Raw genomic sequence first — 19,363 nt, 5'->3', positions numbered from 1 at the left:
GATGACAGAAGTGACTGCTACGGGGCGATAGTAATTTAGTTCCGTTACCTTGGCCTTCTTGGGTACAGGAACAATGGTGACCATCTTGAAGCATGTGGGGACAGCAGACATGGATATGGAGATATTGAATATGTTCGTAAACACACCAGCCAGCTAGGGATAGGGATGCCCTCTGGGCTGGTAGCCTTGCGAGGGTTGACACGTTTAAATGTCTTACTCACGTCGGCCACGGAGAAGGAGAGCCCACAATCCTTGGTAGCTGGCCGTGTCTGTGGCACTGTGTTATCCGCAAAGCAGGCAAAGAATGTGCTTAGCTTATCCGTAAGCAAAATGTTGGTGTCCGACACATGGCTGATTTTCCTTTTGTGGTGTGTGATTGTCTGTAGACCCCGCCACATATGTCTTGTGTCTGAGCCATTGAATTGCGACTCCACTTTGTCTCTATACTGACGTTTTGCCTGTCTGATTGCCCTCTCTGTTTGTATTCTGCTGTATTCCCAGTCACCTTGCCGTTAAATGCGGTGGTTCACGCATTCAGTTTTACGCAAAATGCTGCCATCTATCCACGGTTTCTGATTAGGGTAGGTTTTAACAGTCACAGTGGGTACAACATCTCCTATATATTTATTGATAAACTCAGTAACCGTCTCAGTATACACGTCAATATTATTCTCGGAAGCTACCCGGAACATATCCCAGCCCGTGTGATCAAAACAATCTTGAATCATTGATTCTAATTGGTCAGACCAGCGTTGAATAGTCCTTAGCATGGGTACTTCCTGATTGAGTTTCTGCCTATAGGAAGGGAGGAGCAAAATGGAGTCGTGGTCAGATTTGTCAAAAGGAGGGCGGGAGTGGGCCTTGTATGCATCCCGGAAGTTGGAGTAACAATGGTTGAGTGTTTTTCCAGTGTGAGTACTACAGTTGATATGCTGATAGAATTTATGTGGCCTTTTCCTCAAATTTGCTTTGTTGAAATCCCCAGCTACAATAAATGCAGCCTCAGGACATATGGTTTCCAGTTTGCAAAAAGTCCAGTGAAGTTCCTTCAGCGCCGTCATGGTATCGGCTTGAGGGGGAGAAACACGGCTGTGACCATAACCAAATAATTTTTTCTTGGGAGATAATACTGATTGTAAGGTACTCGAGTTCGGGTGAACAAAAGGATGAGTTCCTGTATGCTATTACAATTACACCATGAGTCGTTAATCATGTAACATAGACTCCCGCCCTTCTTCTTCCCAGAGAGATGTTTATTCATGTTGGCGCAATGAACTGAGAATCCAGATGGCTGGACCGACTCAGACAATGTATCCCGAGAGAGCCATGTTTCTGTGAAACAGAGTGTGTTACAACAGATTGTATTTTTTTAATCATTTATTTCACAGGACAGTAAGAAATGAGAGAGGGAGATAGATAGACCTACATGTAGAGCAGTAGACATATGTATCATAAAAGTAACTGCCTGTCACGCCCTGACCTGAGTATTCTTTGTTTTCTTTATATATTTTGGTTAGGTCAGGGTGTGACATGGGTGATGTATGCGTTTTAGTACTGTCTAGGGGTTTTGTAGGTTTATGGGGTTGTTTACCATCTAGGTGTTAATGTATGTCTATGGTTGCCTAGATTGGTTCTCAATTAGAGGCAGCTGTTTATCGTTGTCTCTGATTGGGAACCATATTTAGGCAGCCATCTTCTTTGGGTATTTCGTGGGTTATTGTCTATGTGATGTTGCATGTTAGCACTCAGTTGCTATAGCGGTCGTATGGTTAGTTTGTTTAGTGTACTTTTTTTTTTTTTGTCTACAATTAAAAGTATGTATTCACACCGCGCTTTGGTGTCCTCAATATGACGATCGTGACACTGCCTAACCCATTAAAGACATTGAGTAGTGGCTACTCAAACATCTCCAATGGTCAGTAGAACTCAAATCATAAAAGTGGTAAATCGGATGTCAAAAAGATTTCTTATCACTTAATGTTTTTCATTACTATTAGCAAATGTTAGGTTATTGAGTAAATATAACTATTTGTGCTCTGCTAATCTAAAGTTATTGAGATGTTGCAAGTTATGATTATTTAATATTTTAAAGTCAATCTAACATTTATTAAATAAGTTGTTTTTACTTGATTCTTTTATGTTTTACTTAAAATAAAGGAGTAGTCAGACATTGCTATTTGAGTAAAAAACACTTGGTTTATTTGTGTTGTGCTGATAAAGAATTATGTTTTTAAGTTATGAATAGTGCTATTTTGCTCCGTTTTTGAAAGGATTGTGGGTAATACATGTTTTTGGGACTATATGATACTTTTAAACAATGTTGTAGGATTTTTAAAATATTTCTAAAATAGTATTAAGCAGTTTGTACTATGAGGTGTAAAGGATCACGATGAACAGATTAAAACCAGGGTAAATTGACGTTCAATAATGAGACAACTCAGACAAGCCATTCCCACCAAGGTCACTCCGCTCTAAATGACAAAGGCTATTGCAGCATCCTGCAATGCTTACAGCTCTACCTCCAACTATTCCTAGAGAAATTATCATTGTGCTCAACAATGCTTACCAAGGTGGGTTAAAATGACAAATTGTCAAATCCATAAAAGAATGTTAAAAATTAAGACATGACCACTAAAAATTACTAATCAGAACTACTAACGCTTGAAAAAAATAATAATTTAAAGGCCCAGTGCAGTCAAACGTGATTTGCCTGTTTTATATAATACCGTGAAAATGTTGATAATGCTCTTTTAGTGTAAGAGCTGTTTGAAAAGAGACCCTGCAATTTGCCTGTTTTAGTAAATGAGTTTATAGACAAAGTCCCAAACCTTTCTGCCAATAACAGCTAGTTTTCTGTTTTCCCCTCCCACAGACAGTCATCTCAATATTCTTGCTTGAGAAATTGCTCTTTGCTAAAAAGCTAGTTTATTTACCATTTAAAACAATCAACTGTAAGGTACTTAATTGGTATTAATTAAGGAAATGGGACCCTACATTTTTATGTTCCCGAGAATAAATATTAATAAACTTCAATTGTTATAGTTGAGTACATAATGCAATTTAGTGTAAACACAAAACTGCTAAGTATTTACAACTTAAAAAGATAACCAAATTGGTGGTGATGTCACTATATTACTTTAAGTATTGAACACTGCAATACTTTGAGTTGGGTTACTTGACTGGTTCTAGGCAACAGGTTTTCACAAAAAAATGTTAATTAGCAGAACTAATTACTTTTATAGTGTGGGAAGGGGTGAGACTAAATTTGTACGTACATCGCCAAGGGGATATGTGATCTGGTGTCGGCAGCGCTACCACTAGACCAGACTCCTGCACTCTCGGAATATTGTAATCGGAAATAAACTGAATGTAAAAGTTATAGATTTTTTTTATCAACCAGTTAAAAGGTGACATTTATGACTGTAGCTGGTATATAAAAACATCTATCATGAATTAAGTATTTATTAAGGATCCCAATTAGCTGCTGCCTCTTCCTGGGGTCCAGCAACATTAAAGCAGTTATGGTACCATAATTTAAAATAAGGAAAGAGCACAAACACACCCTTTTGAGAGTGGAAAGTAGTCTCAGATTCCCTTGTATCCAATTAAAGAGGTGGACCAGGACCCCCTTTGGGACTGCTGGAGAACAGGTCCTCACACGCCAATCAATGTAGAACACACTAAGGACTATTGCTGTCAGCCAAGTCTGTCCCTGGCTCTGGACAATGATGTATGCAAAAAAACAGGATTGTTTTCAAACGTAGGGGTATGATATCCTGTTCTAATGAGACAAAGGTTCATTCGTTGGGTTTGAAATGTAAAAAAGTTCAAGATGAAGTACCTACGTGGCATATTAAGCGGGTTGGAGCACTATAGAAGATGGACCTGATGACAGCTCAGGCTGCTTAATCTGCCATGACCGTTGGCGCTGACAAGAGACTTGCTTGTAACCTTGGCGATGAAACAGCAGTAAAACAAAAGGGCTATTCTCTTCCTCCCTCTCCACATCCAGATGATTGAATTGTTATCAATAGCATGGCGTCCACAACCGTGCTATAATCAGGCGAACCAATATATTCTGATGCCATTTTTTTGGTTTCCACTTCTAGTCTTTGGGGATGATATATATTATAAACTGTGTGGTTCAAGCCCTGAATGCTGATTGGCTGACAGCAATGGTATATCAGACTGTATACCACAGGTATGACAAAACATTTATTGTTATTGCTCTAATTACATTGGTAACCAGTTTATAAAAGCAATAATGCACATCTGCAGTTTGTGATACTGTATATGGCCAATATACCACGGTTAAGGGCTGTGTCCAGGCACTCCATTTAGCAGACACTTTTTTCCAAAGTGCTTAAAGTGGGCTTAATCTGTGCTTAAACATTACATTTTAATGATTGGAGACAGGCGCAGGAATTCATAATATTCCACCCAAAATATACAACATGCCATGAAAAGGCACGGGGATGAAGCCCAAAACAAACACGTGTACAAAAACACAGGGAGGTAACCCAAACAAAAGAGCGAGGTTAAACCTAATATATACCTGCAAGACACTACACGGGGCGAGACCCGTAATAACAAGTGCACAATACACGCTGCACGAAAGCCGAAAAAACAACGCACAGGTACTCACAGACCAACAGACATGGGAACAATAACCGACAAGACAATGGTGAACAGAGGGCACATTATATACAATTACTAATCGAGGGAATTTGAATCAGGTGTGTGTATTGAGACAGTGCAGGGACGGCTAGAGGCCGGTGAAGTAGACCTCCGGGAACTGGTGCACGGAATGAGCAGCAGTACCGGGGGAATCCGTGATATGAGCAAGCAGCATGTGAGTGAAGACCCTATCTGAAGAGTCTTTTTATGCTTCACATGAAAGCAACATTTAAGTTAGTCTGTAACCTGCAGTAATACTGTTTTTTTCCATTTAATTATTGTTCAGGTTCGGCATTACATAACTCTAAGGTTAATATCGTCAAGGTTCTACTGTATCTGACCAGTACCTTAGTAACTATGTGCACAAGTGGGAGGTATGGGAATTATTGAGTTGTGTGCCCACTTGTTTGCGGTCGGGTCTATGGGGGTTTGTGTGTGTGTGTGTGTGTGCCCCTAAAATTGGTTTCTTACCAGAGCTTCCCCTTCTTGTCCTGTAGTGCCATTCATTGGTGGTGTGACTTCCACCTCAACATTTGAGCTGTTTGGAAGATTTTTATCTGCAATAAAAGAGAAAACATGGAGAGCAATTAATGTAATTGTGGTATACAGTGGGGAGAACAAGTATTTGATACACTGCCGATTTTGCAGGTTTTCCTACTTACAACGCATGTAGAGGTCTGTAATTTTTATCATAGGTACACTTCAACTGTGAGAGACAGAAAAAAGTCCAGAAAATCACATTGTATGATTTTTAAGTAATTAATTTGCATTTTATTGCATGACATAAGTATTTGATCACCTACCAACCAGTAAGAATTCTGGCTCTCACAGACCTGTTAGTTTTTCTTTAAGAAGCCCTCCTGTTCTCCACTCATTACCTGTATTAACTGCACCTGTGTGAACTCGTTACCTGTATAAGAGATACCTGTCCACACACTCAATCAAACAGACTCCAACCTCTCCACAATGGCCAAGACCAGAGAGCTGTGTAAGGACATTAGGGTTAAATTGTAGACCTGCACAAGGCTGGGATGGGCTACAGGAAAATAGGCAAGCAGCTTGGTGAGAAGGCAACAACTATTGGTGCAATTATTAGAAAATGGAAGAAGTTCAAGATGACGGTCAATCACCCTCGGTCTGGGCTCCATGCAAGATCTCACCTCTTGGGGCATCAATGATCATGAGGAAGGTGAGGGATCAACCCAGAGCTACACGACAGGACCTGGTCAATGACCTGAAGAGAGCTGGGACCACAGTCTCAAAGAAAACCATTAGTAACACACTACACCGTCATGGATTAAAATCCTGCAGCGCAGGCAAGGTCCCCCTGCTCAAGCCAGCGCATGTCCAGGCCCGTCTGAAGTTTGCTGATGGCCATCTGGAGGATCCAGAGGAGGAATGGGAGAAGGTCATGTGGTCTGATGAGACAAAAATAGAGTTTTTTGGTCTAAACTCCACTCGCCATGTTTGGAGGAAGAAGAAGGATGAGTACAACCTCAAGAACACCATCCCAACCATGAAGCATGGAGGTGGAAACATCATTCTTTGGGGATGCTTTTCTTTGTTTCTTTTCCTGTCTTTGGGGACAGGACGGCTGCACCGTATTGAGGGGAGGATGGATGGGGCCATGTATCGCGAGATCTTGGCCAACAACCTCCTAGACTCAGTAAGAATATTGAAGATGGGTCGTGGCTGGGTCTTCCAGCATGACAACGACCCGAAACACACAGCCAGGGCAACTAAGGAGTGTCTCCGTAAGAAGCATCTCAAGGTCCTGGAGTGGCCTAGCCAGTCTCCAGACCTGAACCCAATTTAAAATCATTGGAGGGAGCTGAAAGTCCATATTGCCCAGAGACAGCCCCGAAACCTGAAGGATCTGGAGAAGGTCTGTATGGAGGAGTGGGCCACCCCATGTTCAAGAATGGCCTTTTACACGCTCACTTTAGGTTATTTGAAAATGAAATCATCTCCAAAATATCGTTAGTTTATAAACAGGTCATAGAAAGTTGGTTACAATGACAGTTTAATCCACCAGAAAAGACAGAACAAATAATACAACAAATATTGTGGTTAAACTCAAATATAATGAGTATATTTGAGTTTAACCACAATATTAGTTGTATTATTTGTTCTGTAAAAAAACTATTATCAATTGGAACCTTTAACAAGTGGAAGGAAGAAAGTATTATTATTATTAACCCTGTTTTCTACAAGCACAGCAGGCTGTGAATTCTGCAAACAACGTTTCTAGGATGGGCTATTAGCAGCACAATATATATTGATCATGGTTCCTGAGTGGCACAGTGGTCTACGGCACTGCAACTCTGTGCAAGAGGGATCACTACAGTCCCTGGTTCAAATCCAGGCTGTATCACATCTGACTGTGATTGGGAGTACCATAGGGTGCCGCACAATTATTATCAATTCATTTAGAATTATATAAAAGCCCCTTAGATATTCTCACAGATCAGATTTGACCTAACAAAACATTTTGTACAAGGTAGTTGATAAGCATAAAAAACTTTGTGGATGGCGCCTCCTGAGATTCGCAGCAGTCTAAGACACTGCATCACAGTGCAAACTGCGTTGCTACAGATGCTAGTTCGAGTCCCATGCCGGCCACGACCGGGAGACCAATGAGGCGACACACAATTGGCCCAGCATCGTCCGAGTTAGGGAAGGGTTTGGACGACCGGGATGTCCTTGTCCCATCGTGCTGTAGGGACTCCTGTGGCGGGCCAGGCGCATGCACGCTGACACGGTTACCAGGTGTATGGTGTTTCCTCTAACACAAAATGTTTTTTTTTGTGGATGGGTATAATTTGTATGTATAAAATATATAATAGTAATATTTAAAGTTACTAAATTGGGTCAATTTATATATATTTATTTAAATGTAAATTTGCATCGGCAAGAAAAAATATTTTCTGATATACTGGAGGCCTAGCGTAGGCGACATGAGTATCACTAGTGTTGAGTAATGTGCTGTTTAACCTTTCTAGGGTAGGGGGCAGCATTTGTAATTTTGGATGAAAAGCATGCCCAAATTCAACGGCCTGCTACTCGGGCGCAGAATATATGATATGCATATAACTGGTAGATATGGATAGAAAACACTCTAAAGTTTCAAAAACTGTTAAAATAGTGTCTGTGAGTATAACTGAACTGATTTAGCAGGCGAAAACCTGAGAAAAATCCATTCAGGAAGTCGTTTTTTTGTGGTTTTGTAGTTTTCTATTCAATGCCATTACAGTATCGATTAACTTAGGACTCCATTTGCCTTCCACTAGATGTCAGTCTTTAGAAATTGTTTCAGGCTTGTAATTGTTATAAATGAGGGAGTAAGACCAGTCTGAACGAGTGGACCCTAACGTGTTGCAGAGTTTTTTCAGGCGCATCTGCATTTCTTGTTTACCTTTGATATTGACGACGTTATTGTCCAGTTGAAATATTATAGATCATTTAGGCTAAAACACAACCTGAGGATTGAATATAAACATCGTTTGACATGTTTCTATGAACTTTACGGAAACTATTTGGATTTTTTGTCTGATTGTTTTGACTGAGTTTGAGCCTGTGGATTACTGAAGAAAACGTGCTAACAAAACGGAGGTTTTTGGATATAAAGAGACTTCATCGAACAAAAGGAACATTTATTGAGTAAATGAATGTCTTCTGATTAACACCATATGAAGATCATCAAAGTTAAGGGATTAATTTTATCTCTATTTCTGAGTTTTGTAACGCTTCTGCTTGGCTGGTTACTGTTTGTAATAATTTGTCAACTGGGCTAGGTTCTGGGCTGGGTATGCTTTCTCCGAAAAGCATTTTATAAATATGACACTGTGGTTGGTTTATCAAGAAGTTAATCTTTCAACCTATGTAAAATATGTTTTGTTTTCTGAATTTTTATAATGAGCATTTCTGTAATTGAATTTGGCGCTCTGCAACCTCACTGGATGTTGGCCAGAAGGGACGCTAGCGTCCCACGTAACCTAGAGAGGTTAAAGTGGTTTAGGTCTTATTTATTTAAAAAGCATATTGAAGTTAGAAGCAATAGGACTTGAAGCAATAGACTACCCACGTATGGTCAACTATTTCAGCACCGTTTCACGCTGCTCTGGGACAAGCATGGGGACTGGTCTTGATAAATCAATGAGATGTCTATTTTCACTGTATCTCTGTTTGGGTATGGGTTAGACTACAATTAGGGTGTGGAAATGTTATGCTCTTAGTACTGTAGCCTACTCCCGACCGTCACGTTGAACAGTGCCATATTTTCCATTCCATCCTCACAGAAATCCTGAGGGTTTTGTTTTTTGTTTTTCTTGGAATAGAAACACCATAATATTAATCAAATTAATTAAGCAAAATTTCTTAAAATCAATCCCATATACTATGTTCTTACAAAAAAGCTTTAAAATTCTCTAGTACAGCCAGTTTTGAAGGTTATCCAAATGCTTCTCAAAGATGCCATCTGGTGGTCAAACTTGCACTAACTAGCATTAATGGTAACAATGGCTGACAATTAAATAACGCGCCATAGAATTCTGCGGCAGCCTGTAAGCTGTGCTGAAGTATGACACAACTGTTAAAGGAAGAACAACTGTATTAACCCCTACAAAAATGTCCATTAATTGTAATTCACATAATAATTCACATTTCCTGTTGCTGCTGGATTATTTTCTTGCTGTGAGAAACTGGTCAAATGAAGACAACATATTTGTATCAAGTAACCCATGACTGTGTACAAAAATGTATATTTGTACATATGCGAACAAAACAATGGCAATGGTATTTGCGTTTCTCAAAAGCTAGTGAGCTGTTTTAGAAAACGCAGGAGAGCAGGCAAAACCTCAAGGTGGTAGCAATCCAGCATCAGGGGTTATGCGAGTAGGGTGTAGGAATGTTAGATTAGTCTGTTAATTTAAGATACATTAAACTGAAGTTGGTGGTTACAGACACAGAGCATGGCAAAATGTTCACCATGTTTTTTGTTTTCGTCAGAGCCTGGAGTTGGCATATTGAGATTGGATGTATCAAGTTACAACTGGCACGCCTTCGACAGAGTGGTAATCACTAGATGGGCATGCTAGTAAGGACAGGCATAATGACTGTTTGGAACTTCTGTACTTTGTAACATGGCCAAATAGTGATGATCTCTGCCTGTGTGGTTATTGGAGATTATTGAATAGCTTCGACCTGCATTTCATCAGATAGTAGATTTTTCCGAACCTGTTATATAATAACAAATATCTAACAATTACATGGTTTCAAAACAATATAGAGCATTGAATGGATATATTTAAATGTTTAGCCAACTGCCAAACATACAAATGTTTAGCCAACTGCTGTCTGTTTAGCCAACTTCTAAACATACAAATATTTGAAGAGATCACTCTTCAACTTGTGTGCGTTTCTGATATCATTCACTTGTGTTAACACATGGGAGTACACTAGACCCCCCCCCCCCCCCCCCCCCCCCCGGAGTAGAGACCACTCACCTGATCGGCTGGCTACTCCATTAGCCTTCTCGCTGTCCTCTACTTGGCATTTCTTTTTGGCAATCTTATGAAGGATGGATGCCTTTTCTCTGAATTGTCCTGCAACATAACCATCAGGGAGTTAACTACAGTAGGGGACGTAAAGCCCTGTGTCACCTTCACAGGTCCATTGCCTGGACTCAGGGCTCCTCTGCCTTTCTCATGGTTCCAGACCTATCTAAGTTCAAAGGAAAACAGAAGCAAGTTTTCATATCACTATTCAAATTACAGTTTGAAGTCAATGTCATATAATGTACTAATGACCCAGCAATGTCCTAGATGCATGCCAGTGGGAGAGAACACTTTATGAAGCATAATCGGTCACACCCAATCTATGACCAGGTCTACTAAGCCTTTACGTTAGTTGAACCTAAATTTGTACACTTTTATTTTCTGGAGGCATAGCATTTAGTCTAAAAGATAGAACAAAACAGTTACATACAATTTAAGAGACTGATTAAGATATTGCACTTGATGATATCCATTTCAGAAAAAACATTTTGTTACTAATTTTTCGTGGACAGACTATGTAACATATGGTATCGTAATGTGTGTCAAAAGACTGGGATGCAACAATAAACGAGCAACAGTTGTTCCAGTGGGATGGTTTTTCGTCACTGATTAGTTGTACAAATGACGATTTAGCATGTGTGAGCATCTTTAAAATTTTTACCCATAGACTTTAGAGAAACTTGAAGAGCAAGGGGGGTGGAGCTATCGCCCTTCTTCCGCTCCTCGTTTTAATATATTTTCTCATACAGCTCCCCTCAGAACTTATAGTAGCTGCCGCAAGATATTCTTTCGGGGTTGCCGACTGCCAACTTTGCACCAGGCAAATTCTTAATAAATGTGTCTTGATGAGGTCCATCTATGATCATTAGTAACCTCTTCTTGTCACCGTATTCACATACTACGTACCAAAATATTGTAATACAAAAGACAGTAATGGCATAAACAGAATGCAAAAATAATGACATTCAACATAGAGGTCAAAATGTCCTTACTTTACTACTTTAAATAATAAGGATGTAGATCAGATCATATTGGACAATTTAATAAAGATGGTAACCAACATTATCTGTTTTAAATTGGTGGCTAGCTTACACTACCGGTCAAAAGTTTTAGAACACCTGCTCATTCAAGAGTTTTTCTAGATTTTTTTTACTATTTTCTACATTGTAGAATAATAGTGAAGACATCAAACCTATGAAATAACAAATATGGAATCATGTAGTAACCAAGAAAGTGTTAAACAAATCAAAATATATTTTATATTTGAGATTCTTCAAATCGCCACCCTTTGCCTTGATGACAACTTTGCACACTCTTGGCAGTCTCTCAACCAGCTTAATGAGGTAGTCACCTGGAATGCATTTCAATTAACAGGTGTGCCTTGTTAAAAGTTAATTTGTGCAATTTCTTTCCTTTTTAATGCTTTTGAGCCAATCAGTTGTGTTGTGACAAGGTATGGGGGTATACATAAGTCCATATTATGGCAAGAACAGCTCAAATAAGCAAAGATAAATGACAGTCCATCATTACTTTAATAAAGACATTAACATTTCTTCAAGTGCAGTCGCAAAAACCATCAAGAGTTATGATGAAACTGGCTGTCATGAGGACCGCCACAGGAATGGAAGACCCAGAGTTACCTCTCCTGCAGAGGATAAGTTAATTTGAGTTACTAGCCTCAGAAATAGCAGCCCAAATAAATGCTTCAGAGTTCAAGTAACAGACACATCTCAACATCAACTTTTCAGAGGAGACTGTGAATCAGGCCTTCATGGTCTAATTGTTGCAAATAAACCACCACTAAAGGACACCAATAAGAAGAGACTTGCTTGGGTCAAGAAACATGACCAATCGACATTAGACGGGTGGAAATTTGTCCTTTGGTCTGATGAGTCCAAATTTGATATTTTTGATTCCAACCGCCATGTCTTTGTGAGACGTGGTGTGGGTGAACGGATGATCTCCGCATGTGTATTTCCCACCGTAAAGCATGGAGGAGGAGGTGTTATGGTGTGGGGGTGCTTTGCTGTCTGTGATTTATGTAGAATTCAAGGAACACTTAACCAGCATGGCTACCACAGCATTCTGTAGGCAACACGACATCCCATCTTGTTTGGGCTTAGAGGGACTTAGTTTTTCAACAGGACAATGACCCAACACACCTCCAGGCTGAGTAAGGGCTGTTTTGCCAGGAAGGAGCGTGATGGAGTGCTGCATCAGATGACCTGGCCTCCACAATCACCCAACCTCAACCCAATTTAGATGGTTTAGTATGAGTCGGACCGCAGAGTGAAGGAAAAGCAGCCAACAAGTGCTCAGCATACTTGGGAACTCCTTCAAGACTGTTGGAAAAGCATGAAGCTGGTGAAGCTGGTTGACAAAATGCCAAGAGTGTGCAAAGCTGTCATCAAGGTAAAGGGTGGCTATTTAATGAATCTCAAATATAAAATATACACTACTTTTCAAAAGTTTTGGGTCACATAGAAATGTACTTGTTTTTGTCCAAAAGCAATTTTTTTGTCCATCAAAATAACATCAAATTGATCAGAAATACAGTGTAGACATGGCTAATGTTGTAAATGACTACTGGAGCTGGAAACGGCAGATTTTTTAATGGAAAATCTACATAGAAGTACAGAGGCCCATTATCAGCAAACATCACTCCTGTGTTCCAATGGCACGTTGTGTTAGCTAATCCAAGTTTATAATTTTAAAAGGCTAATTGATCATTAGAAAACCCTTTTGCAATTTTATTAGCACAGCTGAAAACTGTGTTCTGGTTAAAGGAGCAATACAACTGGCCTTCCTTAGACTAGTTGGGTATATGGAGCATCAGCATTTGTGGGTTCGATTACAGGCTCAAAATGGCTAGAAACAAAGACCTTTCTTCTGAAAGTCGTCAGTCTATTCTTGTTCTGAGAAATGAAGGCTATTCAATGCTAGAAATTGCCAAGAAACTGAAAATCTCGTACAATGTTTTGTACTACTCCCTTCACAGAACAGAGCAAACTGGCTCTAAGCAGAATAGAAAGAGGAGTGAGAGGCCCCGGTGCACAACTGAGCAAGAGGACAAGTACATTAGTGTCTAGTTTGAGAAACAGACACCTCACAAGTCCTCAACTGGCAGCTTCATTAAATAGTACCCACAAAACACCAGTCTCAACGTCAACAGTGAAGATGCGACTCCAGGATGCTGGCCTTCTAAGCAGAGTTGCAAAGAAAAAGCCATATCTCAGGCCAATAAAAATAAAAGAGTAAGATGGGCAAAAGAATACAGACACTGGACAGAGGAAGATTGGAAAAAAGTGTTATGGACAGACGAATCGAAGTTTGAGGTGTTCGGATCACAAATTAGAACATTTGCAAGACACAGAAAAAATGAAAAGATGCTGGAGGAGTGCTTGACGCCATCTGTCAAGCATGGTGAAGGCAATGCGATGGTCTGGGGGTGCTTTGGTGGTGATAAAGTGGGAGATTTGTACAGGGTAAAAGGTATCTTGAAGAAGGAATGCTATCACTCCATTTTGAGACGCCATGCCATACCCTGTTGACGGTGCTTAATTGGAGCCAATTTCCCCCTACAACAGGACAATTACCCAAAGCCCAGCTCCAAACTTTCCAATAACTATTTAGGGAAGAAGCAGTCAGCTGGTATTCTGTTTATAATGGAGTGGCCAGCACAGTTACCGGATCCCAACCCTATTGAACTGTTGTGGGAGCAGCTTGACCGTAAGAAGTGCCCATCAAGCCAATCCAACTTGTGGGAGGTGCTTCAGGGAGCATGGGGTCTGCAAGGCTGTAACTGCTGCAAATTGAGGATTATTTGACGAAAGCAAAGTTTGAAGGACACAATGATAATTTCAATAAAAAAATCATTATTTATAACCTTGTCAACATCTTGACTATATTTCCTATTTTCAAGTATGTTTTCATGGAAAACAAGGACATTTCTAAGTGACCCCAAACTTTTGAATGGTAGTGTATTTTGATTTATTTCACACTACATGATTCCATATATGTTATTTCATAGTTTTGATGTCTTCACTAGAAAATAGTACAAATAAAGGAAACCCTTGAATGAGTAGGTGTTCTAAAACTTTTGACCGCTAGTGTATGTAAGCAGCAACGGTTGTCAAAATTGATAAAAGGTCAACAATACAGTTCTGATAAATGTAAGATACTCAACGCTTTTAGAATTGTCAAAATCCATCAAATAATGTCTGAATATCACCTTGATGTGTTTAAACCCCATCCAAAGGTCTGCTTTGAAATAGATGCATATCAAAAACCACATGTTCCATTGTTGCCATTTTGAATGGACTGCCATGTGTGTTGATAACAGACTTTTTGGCGCAATAATACATTCACAGTGAAAATGTGCTTTGCACAAGCAACAGTTTGAATGTCCATGGCTTTTCTTTAGAGATAACTTACCTATGCAAGACACACCCTCTTGATATTCATAATGGTGCTCGCACAGGAAAATTAAACTTCAACATTTCCACATCTAATCACCTATGCTTAATCTAATACAGTGACAAAACAAAGATACCAAAATGTATTTTGTCCAATCAATGTAAACTAAATATGATGTGGCTGTCCATGCTACTGATTTCTGTGTGTGTGCATGTAAGTGCATGCATGTCGAAAAAACATGTTGACTCACCCTACTTGTAGAGTAACGTCATTGCCATCCTCCTCTTTCATGTTTCCTAAAACGGTCTATAACTCTGTCATACATTACATGCTTTTAGTTTATGTTGTCCTAGGCTACCTGGCTAAGATTCTTGATCGGTAGCCTAACTTCCTTTCATGGGCAATGATGCGCCAGGCCAGCTAGTTAACATTAGCATACTACATCTAGCTACATGTTGAACTTCCATCTTCTCAGGCTACAGGCACAATGAATGAATGAATGTAAGGTTGGATCAGAACCACTACTATAATCATTGGTCAGTATGGAGAATTACGTAAAATCACAAGTCAATATCCTTATCTCCATTGTGAGAGAAAAATAATGTATTTACCTGATTGATTTGATATTAATGGTTAACAATTAATACGTAACAAAAAGTAAGACATTTCAGTTCTACTAATGATGTGTTTTTATGGTCTCCACTCTAGGTCCCTGAAGCTAATCTGGGTGTATAGTGAAGAATGGGTTTTACTAGAGATAGCTTAGGTTTAGAATGATCCCTCATTGTCTCATAATCATCCTGGCATCTGGGAAACTAAGCCAGGGTGGGGTTAAGACAATACCACCCGTGCAGATAACGACACGATGAACCCAGAGTGGCTTATGTTACCCCAATCTGCTTCGGAGGGGTGGAACCAGCCATGACTAAGCATTCTTGGTGTCAGCTATATAAAGAACTCTGCATTTATGTGAAGGTTAGACTGCTCAGTCCAACAGTCAGTATTGCAATAATTAATCAATATTAAATAAAGATAATTGTTTGAAGAAATGCCAAAGTCTCTCAGTATGAATTTCCACAACACCATCCATGGCTAATTTAGAAAAGGGCTGATTTTAGCTAGCTAGCCACCAGAGGACAACAACACAATGAAATGGAACAATTCAAGTTTTTTTCTGTCAATGATGTTTGGCTATTGATGTGATGTGATTGGTTTGAAGCCAAATTCAAACTGGCTTCCCTTTACACATTTTTTTTGGTGCTCAAAGACCAGTCACAGCTGAATTCACTCAGTTTAGATCAACGCTGATTGGCTATAAAATTCATATGAGCACCTAAAACTTAATTTTGGCCTGCACATCAATAAGGCTGCTGTATATTAGCAGGTGTAAAAGCTGAGTTTGCTGGAAATCCCCATTATTGCATGAGAATAAATGTATGCTTAACCCGAAAATGTGGTCAGAGGCACAGTATGGATGGTGTGACGCAATTGTGGAGCCTCCAGACGCCAAATTGAGCTCCGTACTGCATCGCCATGCACCTCTAAAATGTGGTAACAATACGGAGGGCTCCGTATAGCTCTGCATTGACATGATTGGTTGACGGAAGGTGAGGGCGGGAGACCCTGTATAAACACAAACTCACTTCCTTGAAAACTTCCTTCAGAACAGCTCTGGCAGTAGTCCAGGCAGTGGTCCTGTGTGGCTCAGTCGATAGAGCGTGTTTTTTGCAACGCCAAGTGTTGTGGGTTCGATTCCTGCTGGGGCAACCCATACGTAAAATGTATGCACACGTGACTATAGTGCGCTTTGTATAAAAGTGTCTGCAAAATGGAATATACAGCGCAATCAGAAAGTATTCAAACCCCTTGACTTTTTCCACATTTTGTTACATTGCAGCCTTACTCTAAAATTTGTTAAGTCGTTTTTTCCCTGATCAATCTAAACACAATAACCTGATAATGACAATAAAAAAATATAAAATATCACATTTACTTAAGTATTCAGACCCTTTACTCAGTAATATGTTCAAGCAGGTTTTCATCAAGGATCTCTCTGTACTTTGCTCCATTCAGCTTTCCCACGATCCTGACTAATCTCCCAGTCCCTGCTGCTGAAAAACATCCCACAGCCATGATGCTTCACCGTAAGGATGGTGACAGGTTTCTTCCAGACATGACGCTTGGCATTCAGGCCAAAGAGTTCAAGCTTGGTTTCATCAGACCAAAGAATCTTGTTTCTCATGGTCTGAGAGTCCTTTAGGTGCCTTTTGGCAAACTCCAATGTAAAAGGCTGTCATGTGCCTTTTACTGAGGAGTGGCTTCTGTCTAGCCACTCTACCATAAAGGCCTGATTGGTGGAGTGCTGCAGAGATGGTTGTCCTTCTGGAAGGTTCACCCATCTCCACAGGTGAACTCTGGAGCTCTGTCAGAGTGACCATCGGGTTCTTGGTCACCTCCCTGACCAAGGCCATTCTCCCCTGGTTGCTCAGTTTGGCCGGTCGGCCAGCTCTAGAAAGAGTCTTGGTGGTTCCAAACTTCTTCCATTTAAGAATGATGGAGGCCACTGTGGTCTTGGGGACCTTCAATGCTGCAGAAATGTATTGGTACCCTTTCCCAGATCTCTGCCTTGACACAATCCTGTCTTGGAGCTCTACAGACAACTCCTTTGACCTCATGGCTTGGTTTTTGCTCTGACATGCACTGTCAACTGTAGGACCTCAAATAGACAGGTGTGTGCCTTTTCAAATCATGTCCAATCAATTGAATTTAACCACAGGTGGACTCAAATCAAGTTGTAGAAACATCTCTAGGATGATCAATGGAAACAGGATGCGCCTGAGCTCAATTTCGAGTCTCATAGCAAAGGGTCTGAATGTAAATAAGGTATTTCTGTTTTTCACTTTTAATATATTTGCAAACATATCTAAAAACCTGTTTTTGCTTTGTCATTGAAGGGTTTTGTGTGTAGGGGTCAGAACTACATCACACGTTTCATGCATGCTGCATGAAAGTCAGTGCACGCATGTTGGTCATACTTTCAATCAGGCTGGTGCATTTCAATCAACATGAAAGCTTCCAAGGTCGGCTAATTTGTCAGGACTGCTGTGGTGAGTCATCGAGCTGTACCTTGTCACCATGTGTGACCTTCCAGCGAAATCATTAACTGTTCAACAGCAATCCAGTGCCACAGAGCTCTCCACCCTCTTTCTCTTTCCGCTGTCTGTAGCAATCAACACCCTTGCTCGGCACACACACTCGTTAATACATTCTGACACACTGATATGGATCACACACCCTCCACGTCTACTGCTTCTAGCCTGACTCACCATTGGAGGACAGCCCTTTCCCAGTTATCATTATTACATTATCTCTCTTTGGTTACTAGGTTTTCTGACAGTGACGCCTGTTATGCAATTCCAGGGTGGATGAGTCACTCCACTTTGCCAAAATCAGTGACGTAAATCTTACTTGCATACTCTGTTCCGTTCTCATTGCAGATTGTGTGCGGAGGCATGGCCGATTTTGTGTCTCCAAGATGAAAGAGAGAAAGGACTGATGTGATGTTCCAATGTTTTTTCGGGGAGTCTGTGTGTGTCCTTGCGTATGTTCTTGCAGGCATGTTTGTGTATATATGTTAACGTGGAAAAGAGTCAGATACCCATACTAATCTTCTATGGTCAATGACAAGGCCCTGGGGCTGAAAGTAACCCCAAACCAGGACAGTACATATCCACTCACAAGCAGATCTGTAGTTGGAAAATAACTTAGCACTTCTGCCTGCTAAATTAGTCATATTTTGAACCATCAGGCAAAACCCTTTAGAAGATCTAAAAAGAGTGGGTGAAAAATCTCACACAAACTTTTCAATAACTGTATGGTTGACACTACACCTATTAACTTCAGTTTGACACATTTTTTTATACTATTAGACAAACAAAACACAATTATACACGTTAACAAATGCTATCAATCACGAAACACTAAAACAAGCAAGAGTTAAATACCTCTGAGCATGAAGAAAAAGAAAATATAATGTAGATGTCCAAACATGTAGATGTCCAAGCATTGGAAAATGATTTGCACTTATGTCAGTGAAATCTCGTAGAGAGAGGTAATCAAACAAGTAAAAGCATACATAACAATCACAAAATAATGAAGCATAAGTCAAAGTAATCAAAATGGAGAGAAAAATAAAACAGATGGGAAAAGTGACTCAAAGAATCTGTTGAAAAAGCTTACCTTCCTCGGTCATTGTTTGATAATATTTTACTTTTCCATAAGTCACAAGTTCTACAACATTACAGTAAAAGACAAGGGTAAGGCAATTATGACAGAAATGGAAAAGGTCAAGAAATTCTGAAGGTTTATCATCGTACACACAATACACAAGGACAGTAAAATTATCTCTCACACCAAGACATCCCTGTATAAGTGCAAAACCAAGCAGCAAGGACTACCAAAAAACGATTGAATCCTCACAACTACTTTGAATGAGTAACATTTTCGTATCCGAGATACATATGCAGTAGCTACATGTTCAATCAAATCGGTGGTTGCAGAGATCTCAATAAAAACTGAGTATACAAAACATTAGGAATGCCTTCTCTTTCCATGACATGAACTGACCAGATGAATACGGGTGAAAATTATGATCCCTTATTGATTTCACTTGTTAAATCCACTTCAAATCAGTGTAGTATATGAAGAGGAGGAGA

At 40.0% G+C, this 19,363-nt stretch overlaps 1 protein-coding gene across 3 annotated transcripts in view; it reads right to left on the bottom strand.

Annotated features, from left to right (window-relative positions):
* The window catches only part of LOC110500322 (sodium/potassium/calcium exchanger 2), a 194,415-nt gene that overhangs the window by 9,867 nt on the left and 165,185 nt on the right, over window positions 1–19,363 (bottom strand). For all 3 annotated transcript variants that reach the window (XM_021577628.2, XM_021577626.2, XM_021577627.2), the window contains 2 exons: window positions 10,182–10,280; window positions 5,149–5,234 (listed from right to left, as the gene is read on the bottom strand). In XM_021577628.2, the coding sequence (XP_021433303.1) occupies window positions 5,149–5,234; window positions 10,182–10,280 (185 nt within the window). The remainder of the gene's footprint in view (window positions 1–5,148; window positions 5,235–10,181; window positions 10,281–19,363) is intronic.

The sequence above is a fragment of the Oncorhynchus mykiss genome, chromosome 21, assembly GCF_013265735.2.
Source record: "Oncorhynchus mykiss isolate Arlee chromosome 21, USDA_OmykA_1.1, whole genome shotgun sequence".
In the NCBI taxonomy this organism is placed as follows: Eukaryota; Metazoa; Chordata; class Actinopteri; order Salmoniformes; family Salmonidae; genus Oncorhynchus; species Oncorhynchus mykiss.
Note: the sequence above shows the minus strand (reverse complement) of the source record. Positions and strands in the feature narration are given on the sequence as shown.